Source organism: Onychomys torridus, chromosome 15 (genome assembly GCF_903995425.1).
Source record: "Onychomys torridus chromosome 15, mOncTor1.1, whole genome shotgun sequence".
Taxonomy (NCBI): Eukaryota; Metazoa; Chordata; class Mammalia; order Rodentia; family Cricetidae; genus Onychomys; species Onychomys torridus.
The window spans coordinates 12,606,800-12,624,386 of record NC_050457.1 but is presented as its reverse complement, the minus strand read 5'-3'; the positions used below and the strand labels follow the sequence as shown (position 1 = coordinate 12,624,386).

General features: G+C 39.9%; 1 protein-coding gene across 3 annotated transcripts in view; it reads right to left on the bottom strand.

Annotated features, from left to right (window-relative positions):
* Window positions 1–17,338, bottom strand: part of Edil3 (EGF like repeats and discoidin domains 3) — a 435,127-nt gene extending 417,789 nt beyond the window's left edge. For all 3 annotated transcript variants that reach the window (XM_036207034.1, XM_036207035.1, XM_036207036.1), the window contains exon 1: window positions 16,709–17,338. In XM_036207034.1, coding sequence (XP_036062927.1) covers window positions 16,709–16,775 — 67 coding nt within the window. In that variant the 5' untranslated portion in view covers window positions 16,776–17,338. The remainder of the gene's footprint in view (window positions 1–16,708) is intronic.
* Window positions 17,339–17,587: the final 249 nt, after the last annotated feature.

Genomic DNA, 17,587 nt, shown 5'->3' with positions numbered 1-17,587 from the left:
CAGAGCTGTTTCCAATGCTCCTGGATCCTGGGCAGACAACGAAGCCAGGTGCTGTCTTTAGCCCTCTCTGCCAGGAGCTTTAGGTATCAGCAGGTGCAAGGGCACGGTGGGAGGAGACAAGAGTGATGGATGCAGGAAAGTTATTTCTGGTAGAATTTAAGGTACTGATTGTCCAGATACTTCGATTAGCAGATCAAAGGGCTACCTGCAGCGTCTATCTCACAATTAAAAAATGCCCTTCAGGATTTTGATTTTGATATGCATACTTTTATCAATCCTTTGCTGTGTAATTAGATTTGAAGTCCTCCATTTCTTCATATACAATCACAGTTATTTTGTTCAGTTAGATAAAGATTTGAACATAAAGCTTCTTTTTAAAAAATATTCAGAAATTAGAAATGAATAGGAAAACTAGATCATGTAAGTTCAGCATTTTTTTTTTCTGAGACAGGGTTTCTCTGTGTAGCTTTGCACCTTTCCTGGAACTCACTTGGTAGCCCAGGCTGGCCTCGAACTCACAGAGATCCTCCTGGCTCTGCCTCCTGAGTGCTGGGATTAAAGGCGTGCGCCACCACTGCCCGGCAAGTTCAGCAAATATTAACACGGAATGTTTACTGCTAAAACATGGGATTGGGGATATACATACTTTAATTAATTAAAAAAAGTGTTTATTCTGCCTTCCTTAAACTTACAGATCACAGTACAAAATACATTAAGTGAACTCAAAGTGATTAGACAACAGCAATTTTAAAGCATAGAGTATTTGAGCATATATCTGGAGTGTGAGGTGTGAGCATATTGTGTGTATATTTGTGTGTGTGGATGGATGTGTACATGTGTGTATGTGTATGTCTGTGTCTGTGTTATCTAGGTTAGAGCATAGAGCATAATTTTTGGTTTTTCAAGACAAGGTTTCTCTGTGTAGTTTTTGGTGCCTAACGTGGATCTCACTCTGTCGACCAGGCTAGTCTCAAAATCACAGAGATCCACCTGCCTCTGCCTCCCAAGTGCTGGAATTAAAGGCATGTGCCACCACCGCCCCACCAACTGGCAGAGCCTAAATTCTTTAGGGAAGACAATTTCCTAGCAATTCTCTGAGACTGTGCAATTTCAGCTGAATACTGTTCTGGGAAAGAAACATGGCAGAATATGAGAGACAGCCAGAAATGGATACAGAAGCAGATAAAATTTTATACAAATAGGAGTGAGTGATGGTTTTAAGATAATAAGGGAAGACCCCAAAAGAAGAAATATGAAATTAAAAGTTAACAGTAGGAACCGGGCGGTGGAGGCACAGGCCTTTAATCCCAGCACTCAGAAGGCAGAGGCAGGCGGATCTCTGTGAGTTTGAGGCCAGCCTGGTCTACCAAGTGAGTTCCAGGAAAGGTGCAAAGCTACACAGAGTAACCCTGTCTTGAAAAACAAATCAAAGCAAAACAAAACAAAACAAAACAAAAACAAACAAACAGCTAACAGTAGGAATCTGTATATTGTGTTACTATTTACATACATGAAAAAAGCAGCAAATCGCAGGTGACATCTGCAGGTGATGAATCTCGCTACTCTAACATCAAGGCTTACAGAGCCCACATCACGAGAGGAATGAATACACCAAACGCAAAGCTGAAACCAACAAGTCAAGTTGCGGTGAAATCAAGTGGACAAGATACAATTATGAAAAAGGGGCCTATGCCTTACCTCTGTATTATCTAGAAAGAGGTCACCTCCAAGAAAAATTAAATAAACAAACAGGAGATAACATACTAAAAAGTAACTGCTAGTTTCAAATTTTTAAAAATTAAGAATAGTGTGTACTGCAGTGTTTTAAGTAAGCATAGAACTGGACTTTTTCTGTTGAAATTGGCAAGCTTGTGTATAAATCGGTAGGCCAATGGGATTGATTTCAAATGAAACAACCAAGATGATAAATGCAATGGCTTACAAGAACCACAGAAGGGAGGAGAGCATGTCCAATTCCAGCATGTGAGATAATAAAGAAGAAACATTATGGTTTACAAATATTCGAAACACTGAAATTTGAGGATAAAGGAATCTTTCTGTACATTAAGCAAATTCATTAAAAGGGTGGAAATTACATTAATTGTTTTCTGTAAGAATCATTTAGACAAATGATCTCAAAACGACCAAGAATTAGGGCCCCCAATCAGATAAGACATTTCCTGTAACCACTAAACACTGACCTCAAAATACATAAGATACAAGTCTTAACAGCTCTAAAGTGGGTCAGGGAAGAACTGCAGAGCTCTCTATGCCCCCAGCAGAGCACTAAATTTAGAAGAGATACTTTTGTGGATTTGAAGCATTTCTGTAGTTATGCTACAGTGAAATGGTTCCTGAATATAAATTTAATAGGCCTATATTTGATGCGGTTAAATTGCCATGATCTCAGTGTACAGTCTTATCTTTCTAAGTATATAATCCTTTAGATTTATTTAAGGTTTATAAAAGTTGTTTTGTATAAACACATAAAGCCTCTCTCCTTTAAGATAAATCATCTATTTTAAGTTGAATATGCCAAAATGGTAGGCTAAGGATTGTGGGAAGGAGAAGTGCCTGGACCAGTCTAAGAAATCAACTCTTCCACATCACTATTTACTCTTCCGTACTCTCAACTCTATAACATTTCTTCTCAAATAAACATTCAGATTTGAAAAAGTGGTATTTCCCTGTTTTCCAGTGTCATTTCCAGAATATGCTGTTCCCTTCCTTGCTAAAAGCCAGAGATGAAACTCATGTCACTCACCTTTATTTCCCGTTGTGTCTACTTTATATCTTCCTGAAGTTTACCACATCCTCTCATCCCTTATTTCCCCTCTTCTCTCCTCCTTCCCATCACTGATCATCACACATTTATTTTGGCTTTAATACCCTCACACATGATGTTTCCAATAGTGGACCATTTGCTGTCTTGAGGCTTTTTCTTCCATTTTGCCTTCTACTTTCCTTCAAATTGTTCCCATGGTTACACTACAAAGTTTATAATTGGCAAAATTACACTCATATTGCATTTCGTGCAATGCCTCCATATTTCAGTTAACCACCTCCTAATTTTCTGCTTCATTTCTCTCCAGAGCCCATTCAACCTTAGCCAAACTGAAATTTCAGGAATGTGGATTTTTACAGTGTCTGTCTGTCTGTCTGTCTGTCTGTCTCCCTCTCTCTGTCTCTCTGTCTCTCTCTCTGTCTCTCTCTCTGTCTCTCTGTCTCTGTCTCTCTGTCTCTGTCTCTCTGTCTCTGTCTCTGTCTCTCTCTCTCTCATATTTATGTATTTACATCCCAACCACAGCCTCTGCTCCCTCCTCTCCTCCTACTCTCCATCCCCTCTATCCATCCCTCCTCCATATTCACTCAGAAAGGGGCAGGCCCCTCATGGGCATCTGCAAAGCATGGCATATCAAGCTACCTTAAGAACAAGCTCCTCTCCCTGAATTCAGGCTGGTCAAGTCAATTCAGCATGAGGAGTAGTTCCCAAGGGCCAAAGTACCAGGGATAAAAATATCTTAGCACCAATTAGTGACGGTCAGGAACAGAACTTTAGAAATGACTTCATTTATAGGTTTAATGATGGCAAAAGTAGTGAAATCATCCAGGCAACTAAATCAATGGAGAAATTCCTAAACAGTAATTTTTACCCCATGAGGTGACTAAACACAGAGACCAGGTAGGGAAAGAGGATCAACAGGAGTAAAAATCACTGTGGTGACCACAGTGGAGTCAGTGGAGTCAGGGAAAGTACAGAACCTGGTAGGAAGTGGGGGATGGGAGGATGAGAAATTTAAAACACGTGTAGCTGAGTGATTTCACTTTATCAAAAGTCTACTTTAATTCTACATCATCTAAAATTCTATATTATCTAAAACACAGTGATGACAGCCATCGGAGCTAGGAATTAATGGATGGCACCAGATTCAGTGGCAGGCTTTAATGAGGGGGAGATGACAGAGAAAACTAAGATACTAAGAACTGCTGTAGGCGCTTGGGATAATTTTGGAAAATGAACATCAGCCAACATCTTCATATCTCCTCATTCTAAAAACTGAGGACAATGCAGAACGTCTAAGCACCTCAGCGGCTGCTGGGTGGCAGCTGGGGGTAGCTGGCATCAAGCACAGGCTATCCCTGCTCTGAGATGTACATGCAGGTCATTAGAGCTCTTGAACCGCGGGTTCTCTACAGCATGGTTTTTATAATGCTGGGCAAAGAACTCAGGGCCTTGGCATGCTGCTGATCTTCCTTGAACTTTACCCTGTTTCATTTTTTTAAATAAATAAATAAGTAAAATAATGTCCAGATGTTGTCTATAGAAACCTGAAGAGGGTACTGAATCCCTAGAACTGGAGTTAGAGATTGTATGAGACACACTATGGGTGAGGGAAACTGATTTTGTGTCTTCTGGGGCCAATGCTCTTAGCCAATGAGATGTCCCTCCATCTCTGGTTATTAAAGACAGGTTGATACTGTGTAATCCTTGAATTTGTGATACTCCTGCTTCCTCCTCAATATGTGGATTACAGGATACTTGGCTCTTAGCTTACTTTTCTCAATAGGTTGCATAGAAATAAAATTAAATGAGGGTGGTATAGACGATATAGATATGTCACACACTTGTCTGTGGCCAGTTAAATACTTCCACTAAAGTGGCAAAAAGTAAAAACTGTGTTGTCTCTTAAAATCACTTTGCACCATGTTATGTAACTGAAATTGCCAGAAACATTATATCCCTATACATTATACTCAATAACCCTAGAATCAAGCAGAGGAGTGGCAGAATTCTGGAGCACAATCATAATAATCATACTAGGATAAAATTTAAAGGGAAGACGTTGCCAAAAATCTGTGCTGCAAACCATTTCCCAAGAGTCCCTTTCTCAGTGCCATTACTAGAAATGTGTACTAGAAGACATATTACTAACTCTTCTGTATAAAGAGAAAATTAGTTTATTTCTGCATGTGGGAAGAGCTTTATGACACTTTTCTTCTTAAATTTTAACTTATTAAAATTTTCTTGTAAATTATTTAATATATCAAATAATACCCCAAGTATAAATCTTACCTTTTAAAATAATTAGATATTAACTGGTGGTTTTATAGAACATTTGTGTTTTTACAAATAATAAAATTTAGAACATATCTCCACAATACACAGTGCGTAATTTATTGCCTGACAACATCATTTGGTAGTTATAGGTGCAGATTTGATCTGCAATATTTTGAAGTTTTCAGATAAGCTTTATTATAAGAAAATTGCAAGTAAATAAAAACATCAAGCACTCAAATTAATCAGACTCAAATTCTATAAAACTAAACAAATATATACATAATTACAATTGCTATCCAAACGGAAGTTGTGAGGCTTCACACTGAAACTTTTGACTTACGACATTAAGTATATTTTAATCACTTTCCCACCAACAGTCAAAATATCTGTGAATTCAAGTTAGAAATATAAAAATATATCTTTATATCCTCTTTCATACCTTGTGTCCATAGCCTACACCCCTCCTTCCTCATGCCTGTAAATACTGTTTGTTCTACCTTCTTCATGTCGCACTGTACTTTCTAGCTTATAAGTGACTTAGTCTTCTCTGATCATAGAAGTTATCTTTTTATCTTTTTTTATTTGTCAAATACAGCAGCACCTGCCTGGTTGAGTGATGGTACTCAACATACTGGAACCTACAACAATGCAATGTGTAGAATGCATCTCAGACTTATTTATCCTACTTCACAAAACTCTCTGAGTAAATGACTCTTGTTAACTTGTGTATAATGATGCTTATGCTTCTATGGTGGGAATCTTCATGTAAAAAGAAGGAAGAATAAAAAATAGGATTATTACTGAAAAATCATTGCTGTTTTGGAAAAAATGCAGACAAAAAGGACATCAGAAATGTGCATCGAATAAAGGAATCTGTTGTTTAGAAGTCACATTTCTCTGAATTAAAGATTTACAACAAGCATAAAAGCCACTTTTTTATCCTGTTTGGTATTAATATATATAAATAGTATATTAATATATATATATATATATATTAATCAGTGCTCTCTCTTTGAGAAGGGTTGAAAAATAATTTCAAATTATGTTTATTCTAAAACACAGATTGCAAGAAATCATTACATGAAATGAGTAACATATACTTTTTTTCTTTTATTATTAAGAAATTTTCTATTTATTTTACATAACCACAGATCCCACTCTCCTCCCACCTCCCACACTTTTAAAGTGTCAGATATGGTCATTGACCTATTGTGTGTGTGTGTGTGTGTGTGTGTGTGTGTGTGTGTGTGTGTGTGTAGACAGTGCTATTTAAAATGTGCACTTATAAGGCCCAAGAGATGACTTGGAAGGCAAGAACCTTTACTGTTATTCATAGGATCCAGGCTCAGTTCCTAAAACCCATGTAGTGACTCACTATAAGTCAGTCCTAGAGGAATTGACAACCTCTTCTGGCCTGCCTGGGCACCAAACATACAAATAGTTCACACACATATGTGAAGAAAAATATATACATGCATGTAAAATAAAAATAAATGAATTTAAAATAAGAATAATAATGCACTCCAAATGTGCACCATTGGGAAATATTATGTTAAGATGCACTGCTTTTGTTTATGTTACATTTGTTTAACTCTGTGAAGCTATTTTACTGTGCCTGTCTAAAACACTTGATGGTCTAATAAAGAACTGAATGGCCAATGGCAATGCAGGGGGAGGGATAGGTGGGTTTGGCAGGCAGAGAGAATATATAGAAGGAGAAATCTGCAGAAAAAGAAGGAGGAGGATTCCAGGAGCCAGCCACCCAGCTACACAGTAAGCCATGGAGTAAGAAAAAAGAAAGGTAAACAGGAATAGAAAAGGAAAAGCCCAGAGGCAAAAGGTAGATGGGATGATTTAAGGAAAACTGGCAAGAAACAAGCCAAGCTAAGGCTGGGCATTTATATGTAAAAATAAGCCTCTGTGTGTGATTTATTTGGGAGCTGTGTGGTGTGCCCCCCAAAAGAGCAGAAATAAGCAATAACATTTTGGCATTCCAAGGTGGGCCCATATTTCCACACAGGGCTTAAGAAAGCTGAGGAAAAAAAGAGGATAGAGCTCCTTTAAGAGTCTCTGCCTGCTAGCAAGCCCTTGAGCAGTCAATAGGTCAGGTAAGAACAAAAAACTAAGTTAAAACGCTTGCCACAGGGCAAGCATTGGCATTATACAGCTCTAGGAAGGCTTAATGCAGTTTTTGGTCACATACCTCTGAGCCCTGAGCCCTAGGCTCAACTTTCAGGACCCTAGAAGTGAGCAGAGCCAGCCACTAAAGCCACAGCTGGAGGTCCTAGCAGTTTGAAATTTGGCTTAGCAGTTTAAAGTTTGCTCCCGAGGTCAAAAAAGACTAGAGATACACAATACAAGAGGTCTAGATGGGGAAAATCTCCTAAACAAGTTACAGTGTGTTTAATAATATGCATAGGCTTAAGGAAAGTAAAAGGGTACAGTCATAGAAAAAAAGAATAGTTAAAAAATAAAGTCTTTAAAGAGAGAAGAAAATAATAAAAATGAATAGGCCACATAGAGATGGGAAATGCACAGGGAGTCTGCATCCTGTATGCTATTGTGTTGATTTTGAATTTTTTTTGATTTTTAAGAAGCAAAAGACAGCTGCTAGGAGATACGGGATTGTGAACGGAACTGCTAAATTAAACCAATTTAGATACTTTAGAAATGCATTAACCTTAAAAAAGAAGTAAAAAAAATTGTCAAATGGAAATCAAAAATACTTTGGAGTTTTGTTTCCACAGGAGACAAGAGGTTGTGAATTCCTTCAGGAATAATATGTATCACGTTTGATCACAGGAGACCTCCTGAATCTTGACAGGTGACATCTATCAACAAAAGATACTGCTGGTCTTCCCAGGACTTGGTCATTATCTCAAAACATTCTCAGGGACCCCTAAAATGATGCCTTCACCTACAGCCAGCAGAAAGTAGTCTAGAGAAAGAGTTGGGAGGTGTGGGTGATTTTTGGTTATTTGGTGGGCTATAGATGTTTGCTATCATTTAGGGGAATATAGAATATTGATACAAATTTAAAGTTATTTTTGTTACACTGTATATACATTTCTACTCTTATTTAAAAGATTTTTGTATATTGATAAAAATTTAAGGTTATCTTTGTTACAACATGCTTTATGTATGTTTCTATTTTTTGTTTGAGGTATTGTGCCTATGCAGTTCATTTGGAAATGTGGGGTGAAGTTTTAGTTTTTGAAAGCTATTATTACAAACTACATAGAATAATCAGGAAACACTTTAGTGGTTAGTCATTTATAACAATCAAATTTGTAGATATGTTAGTTATGCTTTCCAGATCACATAGAGATATATTTTAGATAGATGGTCTTTAAACCTTTCAAACACCTACAGAATATGGCATTTAAAATGTTTTGTTAACTTAGGGCTTTCATAACAATGAGACATGTCTGCTCCTGGCAGCACCAAATTTACTTCTGAGATCATGAGCATTGAAGAAACTCCTTATTTGCTTTCAATGTGGCAAGGCTAGCCATTTGAACAAGAAGCTGTTCTTGCCTGGACTGCTTGACAGTATGTTATATAAACTAGACATGCAGGACCCAAAGGAAAGTCACCAATGAACTTTGCCAGAACAAGGTTGGATGGTTCTTCAGGGTACCTGCTTCACAGAAGAAACTGCCAGACATTCTGCAGGACACAGAGAAAAGTGACTGACAAATTTTGCTAATATAGGTGGGATAGTCTTTCAAATTTCCTGCTTCATTGAAAAGTCTGCCAAATACTGTGGGCCTGTAGGATGAAGATGGATGCCCCAATGTTGCAGACTAACTTTGGATAACTGTCCAGACAGTCAGATTACTCTTTCAAATATAGAGTTTTTAGAAGTTGTTTGCAACACACTTTGTTTACTTAAATAATATTACATTCTTCTGGAGCATTTAATGGAGTTGAAGACTAGATAGTCATATTTGCAGTTTCCTTAGATATGATAGAAAGTAAATTAGGTATAAAAATTGGATTTAGTAAAACAGTATAGATTATGGAGTATTTTCTTTAAATTTACCAGACAAAAGTGAATTGGAATTCGGTACGTTGTGAATGTGTTTTTTACTTGACAATTGTTCTTATTATATACAGTATTAATATATTAAAGTTAAAACCTTTCATTTTTGTTTAGAAGAAAAAGGGGGGAAAGTTGGGGAATATTACTTTAAGGTGTGTTACATGTGTTCATGTTGCATTTGTTTAACTCTGTGAAGCTGTGTTACTGTGCCTGTCTAAAACACCTGAAGGTCTAATAAAGAACTGAATGGCCAATGGCAAGGCAGGAGGACAGATAGCTGGGGCTGGCAGGTAGAGAGAATATATAGAAGGAAAAATCTGGGAGAAGAAGAAGTATCCAGAGTAGGAGGAGGACTCCAGGAGCCAGTCACCCAGCTACACAGCTAGCCATGGAGTAAGAAACAAAGGGATACAGGAATAGAAAAGGAAAGCCCAGAGGCAAAAGGTAGGCAGGATAATTAAAGTTAAGGAAAGCTGGCAAGAAACAAGCCAAGCTAAGGCTGGGCATTTATAAGTAAGAATAAGCCTCCATGTGTGATTTATTTGGGAACTGTGTGGTATGCCCCCCAAAAGAGCAAAAACAACCAACCGGGCACTTACTTTCTAAAAACAGTGATGTGGGTGTGGGTGACATCTCCCTGCAATTAAAGAAGTATTAAAAAAACTTTGTTTTTGTTACTGTTATTTTATTTTGTTGTTTAACCTATGCTATGATAATTCAAGGCAGTAAAGACAGCATCAGTGTGAAATGAGAATTTGGAATATAAATATTAAAGCATCTGAATGGTGATCTGCTTCTGTTTGTTGTTGTAAAACATTCCAAGAAAGCTGGGGTTTATAATGCATGAGTTCAGTTATAGAAATTTTATATACAGGAAAATAATATACTTATAATTAGAGAAACATATGTTGACAAAATTAACACATATTTGTGACTGACAGTCATACTCAAACTACAAACAGGACTATTTATGACAAAAGGAATGGATCCATTTGTTTTAAAAATATTCTCCAATCCAATATTTCCATTTGATTATTTGGATTTTCTCGTTCAAATGTCAGGAGCCCATTTTACTACAGCTGACCTCAATAATCTCCAGTATGAGCAAAGTCTAAACAGTCATTGTAAGCTCAGAGGAGGAAGGGATTTAAGGGATTATTTTTCATTCTAAAAATAAACCACTTTGTCAAATACGAAGCAGAAACCTTAAGGACTGCAGGACAACCTAACACCATTTAAAGACTGCCTCTAACCTCAGCACATCTCATGTAACCAGAGAGTGAACCATGGCCTTCCCACTCATGAATAAATAAGTAATCAATCACTTTGATAGAGAACTGTTTCAGAGTACAGAATGAGTAAAGAGAAGTGAATCTTTCAGCACAGTGACAACCTCATTCTGAAATGCTTTGGTGTGTCAGAAGCCTTCACTGGTATTCTTATAGTTAAATCCTCTGTGCTCACTGGTGCACAAGGTATCTATCTCTGTTGCACAACCCCAATGCCATCACTATCACTCTATTAACACATATTTAAGCAGAAAGCAGCAGTGCATTGTCTGGGAAAGGTAGTCTAGTAATTGCAGGCCACCTTATCCGAATTCTGAGATCAACTACTTTTCTGTAATGCTAAACTGTTTTCTATCACCTTCATTTGATTATTCTAGAGAAAAATTTACAAAGCAATGTTTTCTATGGCATAGTGAGAAAATAAATTGCCTAACAAGCACATTTCTCAGATTTCTAACTACTTCACAATAAAGCAGATTTCCAAACTTAAACATGTGGAGCAATCCTTTAATATTAATATATATAAATACTTCCATGTTTTTGTACCCACCAATGGTGAACATGCTGCAATCAGGTTTCATCTAGATGGGCAACCAATACTTGTATCAATTAGTATACTAAACTTTCAGAGGTGAATGTCTTTAAAGGCATTCATTCCTCCCACCATCTCATTAAACCTATAGCTTCATGTTTTTTTCAATTTCCTGATGTAGTTTAAAGACAGGGAATTTCAAGGTCAAATATATATATGTATATAATTTATAATCTAAATCACAAATGTGAACTCTACATTATGTGGTCAAGAGTTTCTCATTCTTTCCTCTGTGCTTCCAACCATGGGTTACCCAGATGAAACTGTGAGACAGGTGACTTCTGTTAGGTGCACATGTTCAACTGCCCAGGTGATAGTTTTAGGCAAGACTTTGTGATCAAAGTGAGCAATAAAACCCTTCACTTGCTCTTCAATTCAGATCCTAATTGATTTTCACTGTTCTAAATTTCAGGGATTGGGTAACAGGGCACTATGTTCTCATTCTCATTTTTCTCCTTCCAAATAGAAAAATGACAAATTCATAGTGTTTTGTAAATTTACAGTCTTTTAATAACAAAATGTCAAATTGATTTTATACTAGATGTTATGTCAGAGTTCCAGCCCACCAAGGAAGTGGGAGGGAGATGAAAAAAAGCAAAATGGGAAAGACAGAATTGAAGATTTTCATTTTGACTTCAGGGAATGTTAACACAGGAAGAAGGCCACTGAAAATAGATTTGGCATGTCAATGACCACTTGGAATCTGGAGATAACTCATAGCAAGAATATAATGGTGAGTCTGTAATACAGATTGAAGGGATTTATCAACAGATGAAAGGTGACAAAAGTTTGATAAATATAAATTAAAAATGATTTTGAGTAACTTACAGACATTGCTATATAATAGGTCTATCTATCTATCTGTACATATTAATAACTATCTGAGATGGATGAAGACAAAGATGAATCTATCTGTATTCAGTCCCCTTTGACCATATGCTTTATATAAGTTCGAGTGCTGCAAACTTTACAGAAGCATCAGTATAGGAAAAAAGATAGGCACTCAGGGTTTTCCACCTAAGCAGATGTGTACAGAGATCTGGATGAATGTGTACGTACATGTAAATCAGCTTAACAGAACATATACATATGAAACTTAGAGTAGGCATGGAGAAGAAACTTAGAAATCATGCTAAAATTGCCAGGAATAATTGTTTGACCACAAATCCGTCCACATTCTATGTCTTTTTCCTCAGAAGGCACTAAGAAACACCCTGGAAAGGTAATGGGTTCCCCAAAGTGTGTGAATCCTTTTGTGGCACCTGTGTCTCTAACTTAAAATACTAGTTACAGCTGTCCGTCCTGACAACTTACTTCCTCTATCTTTCTTGGGGACTGATGAGAGCTATCACTAGTTTCCTAGACAGTGGAGAGTATTTTATGTAGATTTGCAGGCTAGTATTTTTTATTTACCTCTTTTGGGTCTTTCAACGATCTTTAAAAATATCTCCATTGATTATTCTGACACCTGCTGGTGAGGGCACAGTGGATTTCAGTCTTTGCCCTTCCACAACTCTGGAACCAAAGGTTTTTATACAGACATTCAGGAACAATTAAGTGGTGATTTCTAGCATCCTTAGTAACCACTCAAACACTTTACTGACCACCCCACTTCACAATGGCATTCCTTTGATTTTGTTCATAAATACATTTACTTCCATTAGGGATGCTGTGTCACTGCCATCCCACAGGCTGTGAAAAAGAACAGCACAGGAAGAAATGTGCCGGGCATCTTCCTAAAAACACAGCTCAGAACTCAATAGTAAGAATAGCATGGCTGGTTTCATATCTCTTCATAAATGTGCCAAATTTCAAACTATTTAGCTATTGAAAAAGGGTAAGTTGATAGCTACAATAGAAGTTTTAGTACAAATTGCATACTGGCAATATTTCCTATTTTTCACATTTTATCCTTTTTGTTTATTATTTATTTATTTATTTATTTATTTTTGTTTTTGAGATGAGATTTTAATGTAACTGCATCCTTCTCCCATTCTCTTTCCTCCCTTCAACTCTCCCTTGAACTGTACTCAGAAGCCTAAACAGTTTTTTTCTTGCAAGGATACAATAAAACTGCTATATCATAAATCATACTCAAAGCTATAGCACCTGCAAGTGTGTGCAGTGACCAATACCAGCACCACTTTCTTAGGCTTTAGAAAACTCTCCTGAGGCTTAAAATATGTACACAAGTGACTGCATATACAGTTAATGCCATTATTAGCATGCATTTAAAGGATGAGGCATCTCAAGAACAAATTACCCAATTAACATTGTTATCGTAGTAACTGTCAAGGAAGTCAGAATTTGGAGGAATTTAAGCACTAAACCCAGCAAGTATGTTTTGTGGTGGTGCTTAGTAGCTCTTTCATTTTAGTCATGTATATGTTAATCCTGTGTATTGCTAGATTTTTATGATTAGTAAAAATTATAACCTAGAGAGATGGGTCAACTTTATTAAAAATATTCACTGAATCTGCTAGATACTAATGCTATATAGACATTCATCTTAAGATATTTAATGAAAATATAGGCATCTTAATTTGAGGAAATGTTCAGAAATGCACTGCAGCTGCCTGCCTGGGAAATCTTGTAACTTTAAGATTGAGAAGGAAGAACAAACTCTTTCATTTCACTTCCCCATTTCTATTGTACATGTTTTCACCAAATCATATTATGTTTCTAGACAAAATAGACTTCAATTTTAAGGAAATATCTACATAAGAACTTTTTCAGCACCAAAGGAAGAGCTCTGCAATATCACGGTATTGCTGCAGCCCAGACACTGTTTTCAAACTCTCACAGCTGAGTATTTTATGTTCACTCAACTGTTACCTTCGAAATAATATTTTAAAATTAATTTAAAATGTTTCACCTTGAATCTGAGGTGAGCACTTATTTCTTAAAGTATAAAGTTAATGGTCATGCAAATTAGGTGGTGAAGACCCAAAATGTAATAATGAAATCCCCACAGAAACCTGTTATTTCAGCTTAAACATCACTATCTTAATCACTGAAGCATAGTATCATCCGAAGTGAGATTCTTCAGGTATTAATTTCTTCTCATGTAGACTTAACTAAGATCACCATTTGATTAAAAGATAGGAATGCAAATACCAATGATTCATAGCATTTAGGGCACATCTAGAAATTTTTAGATTGTGCCGTTTGCTTAGAGACTCCAGGCACAAACTGCAGGCACAGGGACAGATTGCATAAGATGTCACGTGCTTGCAGCAACTGTATGCATGTTATTGGATTTTTTTAAAGCAATACACAATGATGAATAATTTAGGAGTTAATAAAATATTCAACCTGACTGATCCATTGGTTTAATTTTAAAATAAAGACTACTAATAAAAGGAGTTACCTACCATTATCAAGTTCCAGGCATGAGTGCCTATAAATTGGAATCCATACAAAGGGAAAACACTAATTCCTATAAGACATCCGATAAATTATAGATATACGATGGGGGAGGGGTAAGAAAGAAGCAGAGTAAAATTCGGTGTTCACACTAGCTTTAGTAAGTTTTCCAAAAGTTTAATTGTTTGAACTATCAGGCAAGCCCAGCTCTGACTTCTGCAGAGGTCTGAAAGAAGAAAATTAGGGAGGTGCAAGTTTAACAGACAGAGCTAATGCAAAACGTCCTTTTCTTTCCCAGAAGCTCGCTCTCTCCACCCACAGGGTGGCTTACAAAGGATGAATCTGCTGAAGAATGGGAGGGAATAGGTTTTCGGAGCTTTGTCTAGAGGACCACATTGGAAAGCCCGGGCAACATCTCCGAGGTCCACTTGACTGGTGGTATTAACTGTGCCCTCGGTGGGCATCTTCAAAAGCTCAGGACAGCTGCAATTTGTCCAAGCCCAGGCTCTAGCAACTAAAAGGTCTGGCAAGCACCCTCGCTCATTAGGTCCTCTAGCATCCTGCCACCTCTGATATGGGTCATATAGTGGCAGAGGCATGGTGTAGGTGCTTGTGTGCGTGAGCGTGGAGTGGTGTGGTGTGGTGTGTGTGTGTGTGTGTGTGTGTGTGTGTGTGTGTGTGTGTGTTCCCGTTGGGGTGGGAACGGAGGCGGGGATAGAAGGAGGAGAGGGGAGTGCCCTCAGCTTTTCCAGTTCCCTTCCAGCTAGGGAATCAAAGTGCAGAAGGAATACAGACAAAAATAAATAAATAAATAAATAAAAGAAACGGGAAATAACAGCTTTGGGAGCCTTTTCTTTTCCTTAACACTAGAGACTTGGAGACCTACCCCGGAATCATTTCCATATGCTAACCTTCACTGGAGTGGCTGGCTGCCTCTAAGAGGTAACTCTCTGGGCTTGGAAACAGACGCAAAGACAGATCGCACACTCATTTCTACACCCGGGGGGAAAAAACCAGCCACATTCTAGAGAGCTGAGTACACCTGAACTAGCCACCTTTCTGAGTCCTGAAGAGAGGGCTAAGAGGGCATCTTGCCCGCAACACAGATTTCCAGACCATAGTCCCCTAAGAACCTATCATCTAAAGCACATAGGCGGTGCATTTGTGCAGTATTGAGTATCCAGGCAATGCCCAGTCTAATCTCAAATGGATCCGAGTCAACGCAGTTTTTTTAAATTCCAAATACTTCTACAGCCACAGCGTTTTAAATCCGTGTAGTGTACGCAGCTCTCCACTTAACGCTGTCTGTGGAGGATGCTCTTATGGATCTCTCCTGTCTTATGCCTGTCTCCGTGAACGCAGAAGGGGCACAGACACCCAGTATCTTGGAACCCCCTCTGCTTTCTCGGTGGGTTCCTGGCTCCAATTCAGTACCTGCTGGTAAGGTTCTGGAGAGGTTTTGTATGTACAAAGCCTAATCTCTCAGAGGATCTGAAAGTCACCCAAACAACTCAGCAGGAGACTCACTGAAGTCCTGCGTTGTTGTTTTTTTTTTTTGTTTTTTTTTTGTGGGTTTTTTTTTTTTTTAATGATATTTTATTTTATTTGCTTGTTTCCTATTTACGCGCAAGCCCTGAAAAGGCACAGGCAGACCAGCCTGAGCAACTTTTCGGCTCCTGGTCTGGGGGCACATGAAGGTTGGTTTGCACCTCACAGCTGTCTATTACCAAGAGTTATGGTCTTACCCAGAGGGAGTGCACAGTAATGCTCAGGCCGGGGGTTAGAAGCGAGGGGAGTTGTTGAGTTGTTGTAATTGAAGTCACGCGCCCAGGAGGAGGAAGGGGGAGAAAGGAAGCCAGGGAGTTCGTAGACCTCTCTCATCTCACTGGCAGCACAAACTCTCAATATCGGGTCCAGGTTGGCAGACCCCCTCAGCCCCCGCCCTGCGCCAAAGCACTGCATCCAGCCTACCGCCCTGCGGTTATCCAGGCTAGCTGGTGGCCCCGCACACTTGACACACTTGGTTCTGTCATCAGCCAGCAATATTCACACTTTCTAGCCAGGGTCCCGCAAAGAGTCCATGGCAAAGAAAGCTCAGGAAGAACGACCCCCCCCCCCCAACTCCCACCACTCAGTCTTGTTTTCTAGATCACACCCTCTCCCCTCCCCGGCTCAGCCTGGGGCACTCCACTCGGACTTTGCTAGCACTTTCTCTAGGTATCTAGGGCGCGTCGCCTCCTCCGCGGCACTCCCCTCTCCAGGCACGCCTTGAAGACCCACTGTGGTCTCTCGAGCGGTATTTCCAAAGGCGCTCCCCGCCCGTCCCGCATCCAGCGACCCCTGCCCAGCCACCTCACCTTTGCCGAACTGAGGCACACCGAGGCTGAGTCCAACCAGAAGCCAGGCAGCTACCAAGCGCTTCATGATTCCGTTTCGCAGACGTGACCCGGGCAGGTCCGGGGTTGCAGCGGAGGGCACTGTAGGCGAAGTGGCCCTGCAGGACAGCAGTAGACCCCGCCCCTGTCAGGGATTCAGGAGGATGCCTTTCTCCCGCAGCGCTTCCTCAAACAAATTCTTGGGAAGGGATGATAAAGAGTGATGGCCCCCAGAGAAAGGGTGTCCCCCGCTGCCTCCGCTTCGCTTGCGCTGGGGTGCGCCGAGGAGGAGGCGCTGGAGAGCGGCTGGGGCTCCGCCGGCGCTGCGGGTGGGTCCTGGCCGAGGCGCAGCGGGCGGAGCGCGGGCTCCCGGGGTTCCCGGCTCCCCGACTTCCGTGCGCGCACCGCGGGCGGAGCAGCCAGCAGTGACTCCGGCTCACGCTGCTGCCGCTGCCGCCGCGGCTGCGGGGCTTCTGACTTGGAGAACAATGAAGCGTGAGCTGGAGGGGAGCGAGCCTGAGGCCAAGAGCGCACTGTGTACAAACAGTGGCGGCGCGCGGGCGCGCGTGTGAACCTGAGCCGAGCAGCAGGCTGGCGTTGGGCTCCCCCGGCGCCCGCCCCCCTGCCCTCCCTCTTCTTATTGCCTCCTCCAATCTCAGTCCCCCCCCCCCCCGCACCCTCCCCCCTTCTTTGGAAGGTGGCTCCTTCTGCTGGAAGAGAAAGGGAGACAGTGGCAGCCACACCCTGGTACCTGCCACCGTCTGCTAAGTTCCTATTTTGCTTGAACCTTCTCCACACATGATGGAAACTCTAGGGTTAGAGGAACTCAAGTGATGTCTGAAAAGTGTTAATTCCAGGCTT